This window comes from Camelina sativa, chromosome 3 (genome assembly GCF_000633955.1).
Source record: "Camelina sativa cultivar DH55 chromosome 3, Cs, whole genome shotgun sequence".
NCBI classification, from domain to species: domain Eukaryota; kingdom Viridiplantae; phylum Streptophyta; class Magnoliopsida; order Brassicales; family Brassicaceae; genus Camelina; species Camelina sativa.
In genome coordinates, this window is record NC_025687.1 from 21,533,746 (window position 1) to 21,539,953 (window position 6,208).

At 33.4% G+C, this 6,208-nt stretch overlaps 1 protein-coding gene across 1 annotated transcript; it reads right to left on the bottom strand.

Moving 5' to 3' along the window:
- LOC104777669 (probable protein phosphatase 2C 12) lies at positions 1,662–5,419 on the bottom strand. Its single transcript, XM_010501960.1, has 10 exons — positions 5,195–5,419; positions 4,411–4,693; positions 4,078–4,249; positions 3,761–3,914; positions 3,597–3,660; positions 3,187–3,294; positions 2,936–3,061; positions 2,618–2,853; positions 2,294–2,496; positions 1,662–2,184 (listed from the first exon to the last, which is right to left on the bottom strand). Exons 2-10 carry the CDS (start codon positions 4,606–4,608, stop codon positions 2,159–2,161), a joined length of 1,287 nt encoding a protein of 428 aa, XP_010500262.1. The 5' UTR covers positions 4,609–4,693; positions 5,195–5,419; the 3' UTR covers positions 1,662–2,158.

The window sequence follows — 6,208 nt, forward strand, 5'->3', positions numbered from 1 at the left end:
ATGTCTTCCACATTTAGACACTAAAGTCTAACCAGCGGAGAGAAAAATATAATTAGTTTACCCATTTAGCAGTTTTAAATATGTTTGTAGATGGTAAAAACAAGAGGTATTTGTGTTTTTAATACGTTTTCAAAAAGAAATTGATTTTTTTAGTATGTTTACTATTCACAATTAAAGAATAAGTACATTTAACTTTCTTTCTACTTGATACATTGAGAGAAAAGATGGTGCGAGTGAGAGAGAAAAGTAGGTGACGTGAGTGAGAGAGAGAGGTAGAAGGAAAAAGGAAAGGAAAAGTGGGGTCAACAGTAATTTGCTTTTTTTTTTCTCTTTTTTCTTTTTCCATCGATGTAGCTTTACTTTTTTTTTCTATTACACTTACTAATCTAAACTTGAAATACACTAGAGTATAAATTAGTTTTTCTTTGAAAATTTCAGATACATAAAAAAATATATTTATTCTTTACAATTTGACATGCATTTTGTTTTAGTAATTTCATATATATTTTCATATCAAAAATAATATATTTATTGATGGATGGTTTTAGTCCGTCCATTGGATTGTTATATATATCAATTCCAGCAAAAAACATCCAGCCATAAACGTTTACAGATCAATTCCAACAAAAAACATATATAATAACCATCCAACCATTAACGTGTATGGATAAAAACCATCCAGCCATAAACTTTTACTGATTAAAACACTTTTACTAAGTGTAGGGATGTAATTTGTCATATACAAAAAAATCTATGTTTTTTCTTTATAATTTGAGATTTTTGTTTTATTATTTTAAATATATTTTATATAACAATTGATGTATATGATTGTTTTGTACACTGGATGGGTTTTAATCCTTATACGTTTATTGTTAGATGATTTTAATCCCCACACGTTTGTTGCTGGATTATTTTTATCCGTATATATTTATGGCTGGATGATTTTAATTATATAGGTGTCTTTACACTTAATAAAGTATAAGAATACAAAGTTTGTAAAAAATATTTAACATTATCATATAAAATCATCAAACAAAATGCATATCAAATTATAAAAAACCTGTATAATTCAAACCATCCAGTTATAAAAGTGTACAGATCAAAGCCATCCAAACATAAACATATACATATCAAAACAATCCAGCAAATGTGTACAGATTAAAAATCATATGTACAGAACAATTATATACATCAATTGTATACAAAATATATTTAAAATAATAAAACAAAATTCATATCAAATTGTAAATAAAAAAACTATGGTTTTTTGTATATGAAAAGATTTTTTTTTTGTTAATTAAATTAACAGTTATTTGAATAGTTATGATAAAAAGAAAAAGAGAAAGAAAAAAAAATAATAAAAATGATTTTTTTTTCTTGCACTCACACCCTCTGTGTCTGTCTCTCACGGTCCCACCAACTAACATACTCACACACGCTCTTCTCTCTCTCTCTCTCACTCTCTCTTTCTCACCACCCATTTTTCTAATTTTAAATAGTAAACGTACTTATTTCTTAATAACTTCCCAAAAACTTACTAAAAATGCAACATCCCCTAAAAACAAATGTAAATGGTTCTCCGTCTATGAATTTCAAAGTCAAAACTCGGACGAAAGGCATTTACTTATATAAAAAAATTATTAGCGAAGAAGACAAAGAAAGATATAATTAAAGTTACATGAAAAATGATTTGCTTCTTTCCAGAATATATTCTTTGGTTTATACATTGAAATAATTGCACACAGACTCGCATATCTTTCTTTACCCCTCCCTAAACGACTCAACATTTTCAACAGAAGTAATAAAGCTACCGTCTCTCGTAGTTAGTTCTACTCATTTTGAAAGACAAAAAGCACAGAGTGATCACAAATGAAGAAAGAAAGAAAAAATGGAAAGAACTTATGAATTACCTCTACTTTGAAACAAGTTTGATGTCTGGATTACATTGAACCCAAGTTGTCGTGAAGTGGGAGCCATATCAAAGAATAAAAATAAACAGCTTTTGGAGTCTGCTGGAGAATGGTAAGAATGGTGGTGGTTGATCAAGGAACTTATATCTCTGGGTGACAAATTACGACCAGATGATTCCTCGAACCGCTCCAATATACTCACAATACTGTTTTGTTAGTTGCTTTGCCAATAAATTGTAGATTGCTGGCTAGTCGCTCTCACTACTATGTCTATCTGCATATATCCCAGAAAGGTTACAATTAGCTTTCGAAAAAACATCCACAGTCAGATTCTTAGTCGATTGCAATATATTGGGAGGGAAATAAATCTAAGTGGTAGGTACCTCCCGATGATCTTTTTCCTTCCATTGCGTCTTTCTTATCTTGGCAACTAGCGCATAGGAATGGACCATCCCACGGACGAAGCTTACGGCAATTATCCGATCCTGCATGGATTGAGACACCTTCTCCAGGTTTCACTTCTACTTGACACACAGCACACATGAACAACTTAAACATATTGCAAAGCGGGTACTTTGTATCTAATCTGCAATAAACAGAAAAAAAAAAAGAAGAGTTAAAGAAGATTGGTCTATGGAAATGAAGTTATCAAATATGAAAATTTTCTATTTCATACTATATGCGCAAATACATTCAGAGAATCACACCTTTCTGAAAGCATGGCAGAGCCCTCTTCAAACAGTTCTTCAACTACATCAGGTTCTGCATACTCTTTCTCAATATTAGAAGAGGAGTCAGATGTTTTTCTTTTGAACATGGACTTTAGCATTCCTTTCCCTTGCTTTTTCGGAGGTGGCACCGAAGCAGCCGGTTTTTCTAGTGGCAATATATCAACAACAATACAGGTTGTATCATCGCGAAGACCTTTTTTCCCCACAGCTTCCTGTGTGAAATAACGAAACATCAAGGTACTATAAAGGAAAGTACAGAATAATATAAAAAATAAAGCAACGCCGATACTATACTTTAACAATATGCTCTGCGGAAGATTCAGGTGGCAAACCCCGGCAACAATCAAGAGCCTCTTCTGCAGATATTGCATCCCACACACCATCACTTGAGATTATAAGTCGACCACCAGCTGAAGACAACTACATAACCAAAATAAAATAGATATATATGTCAGGACTCAGGAAAAACTAAATACTTAATGTCAGCTAGTGCTATAACTGCACAAAGATAAAAGTTAGATTAGATTTAGTAATGAGTTTTGAACCTTGACTTGCTTGACATAAGGAACTGGAACAATGTATTCGCCAACATCCAGATCTCCAATGGATCTTGAGAGACACAGACCACCAGGCCAACATCTAAGAGGACCAATCTAAAACAATAAGATTTAATTATTAGAATTCTTCAATTTGACAGCACAAAGATATTTCCTGTGTGTTGCATTCTACAAAGCTACTATAATTTGACAGCCTAGATGCTCACGGTTCATTAGCTACGTATATTACAGTTTTCATGTTACAGTCTGGCAAAAAGATAAGATCCAATCCTGAAACCTCATCCTAGAAGTTTGCACTCAGTTACCTTTTAGTTATACGTTACTAGAATCAGGAGTACACGATAACAAAAGACTTAATCCACACAGAAGAAAGAGTCAAGTATTATCTAGAAAACTACCTCAGTACCACCACCAGTATTTAACCGACCAACTTCACCACCACTTGCAGTGACTCGATCTCGCCTGATAAGAAAAAAAACCAACATGTTGTGATGTCATTACTGTAACTAAAAATCAAGATTTATCAATAGTTGGGTGAATAGCAAGAACAAAGCTGACTTACTCTTCTTCGTTTATTTCAAGACGATGATCAGCAGACAAATGATATACACCGCCCTCAGCAGGCTCAAGTATGCAACGAGAGTCACCAACAGATGCAACACTCACCACCCATCCTTCTACTATGACAAAAGTTACTGTCGTTCCAGACGTCCTTGCTAAAATGCATGAAAACAACAAGACCTCAAACACAGCCTTTACCAGGATGATATAAGACTATAAAGACACCGACAAGTTCACATTTTGAGACTTCAATCACATCACAGGGGCTTTCATTGATAACCAAAATAATCTAGTTACACAATAATACAGAGTTCATACCTCTTTCCTGGAAATCTTTATCAGTTTTCACAAATCCTGCAACCAAAGCCCTAGGAAGTGCCGCAACCCACTCATCTCTGTTAAGATCAGAGGGTATTGCAGCTAAAACATTGTTCAGAAGGTTCTCCTTAGTGTAGATAGCTGCTGCAGAACCATTGTGTCCATCAAAAAGCTGCAATAATACGATTTAATGTATCAACTACAAATATCCATACCAAAGAATTAAATAATTTACGATGGCATGTCAATCACATTATTACACACAATGTGCAATCAATCAAAACATAATAAGGTCCAAAGAGTACCCAAGAAAAGAAGATAAAGTAAATATACCCCATAAACTGAGAAGGTAGTAACGCCATCTCCCATGACCCGTTGGCACTCTGTCTTAACAAGAGTAAAATCCTCTCCTTTCTTGCTTTGGTTAGCCTGGCCGTGTATAAGTTCAGGATTATCTATCTTTTCATTTGCTGATTCACGCTTTAGCAATACAGAAAGCGGAACTGTATGATGTTCTCCCTTTGTTGACATTGTCTTCCCCCTCTAAGCTTACGAAAACAAAATCAGAAACTCAGACTAAAACACTTCCTCTAGTTCTTCACCATCATACAAAAACCTGATACACACAAAAAAATAAAAATAAAAACAATTCAATAATCACAGTTTCTTGAATTCAGTATAACTCTGATAAACAATTCCTGAAACGATCTTAAAACTTGGTTTCCAAGTTATTCCATACGAAAACCTACAGATTCAACAGATGCTTCTACAAAACTGCGATCCACATTACTGGATCAAAAACTCGAAAACGCTAAAATTATCGAAAACATCAAATTAGATCTTCAAACGAAATTACAAAAAAAAAATTATAATAAATGAATAAACACAGAATCAGAATGCGTCTTCGAAATGTTCCTTCGCGGATGGATCCAGTAAAAACAAAAAATCATGACAACAAAAAAAAAATCAAACGCAAACGAATGATCTGAAAATGAGAAATGCAGATTGTTTCAACGAAAGAAGCGATAAAACTCAAAAGAATCTAAGAATCTCGATAACGATCACATCGTGCGAAGGAAACAACAATGGGGGGGGGAGATTAAAGAGAAGCGTTTACGATTTGGATTTTGTTGCAATCAGGCGGCGATTTGGAGAATGGAGAATGAAGATTACGCGAAGAGAGACGAAGATGATGACGATTCATCCTCCGATCGAGAATCACGGATCCCGGCGATGGTGAGAAATGCCATGGTTTCAACAGCCGTAAGAGAGAGAGAGAAGGGAGAGATTAGAGAAAACGCGCAAAGAGAGGAAGGGGTGAGGTCTCTTTCTTCTCTGTTTCTTTTTTTTATTTGTTTTTATGATTTTTTATAATCTAAGAAATAAAAAAGAAAAAAAAAATCTTCCGCCGTTCTCGCAGCAATAAGCACTGTATGTGTTTTTATTCGGCGCTAATTGAAACGCTGTCGTTTTCAGTTCTTCACGTGGTCGACCTGTCTTAACCCCCTAAATCTCGGATTTATGAACACACAAAATTCAACCCATATACGTGTACACATTTAGATTTGGTACTAATAATAAAGTCCTGGATCTTGAAATGTTACTCTATTTTGTGTTATGGTTTATTATTATTATATAGGTCATATATTAAACGTAGACTAACTTCACTTGTTATGTGTAAATTCTTTTATAAAATATTTATAAGTACTGGTCAAGTATGTTACTACACGTTACATGTGAAATTAACCTTTAAAATTTTCGGATTCTGATTTATGAACACAAAAATTTCAACCCGTATACGTAGACAATTTCTACACTTTAGATTTAGTATTAAAATGTAGGCTTTCCATGCTTCAAATTCGATCCGTTTAAGTAAAATTTCTTCCAATAAATTACTTTGAACCCTTCGCTTTGTAATGTATTCTGTTGTTTGTTTATTAGTTTCTTTTAAATTTCTTATTTAAGTAGATAAATTTGATTAAACCTCAAAGAACATATATGTATGGCCCTACATGTGTCTTTTAAATTTGTTTGTGTTGTTGAATTAGTGACTTCAAAAAATACTTTCAAATTCTAGTATTCTACTGTTACTGAAACATTTTCAGAAATCGGCATAAAGTGGCAAAAAAAT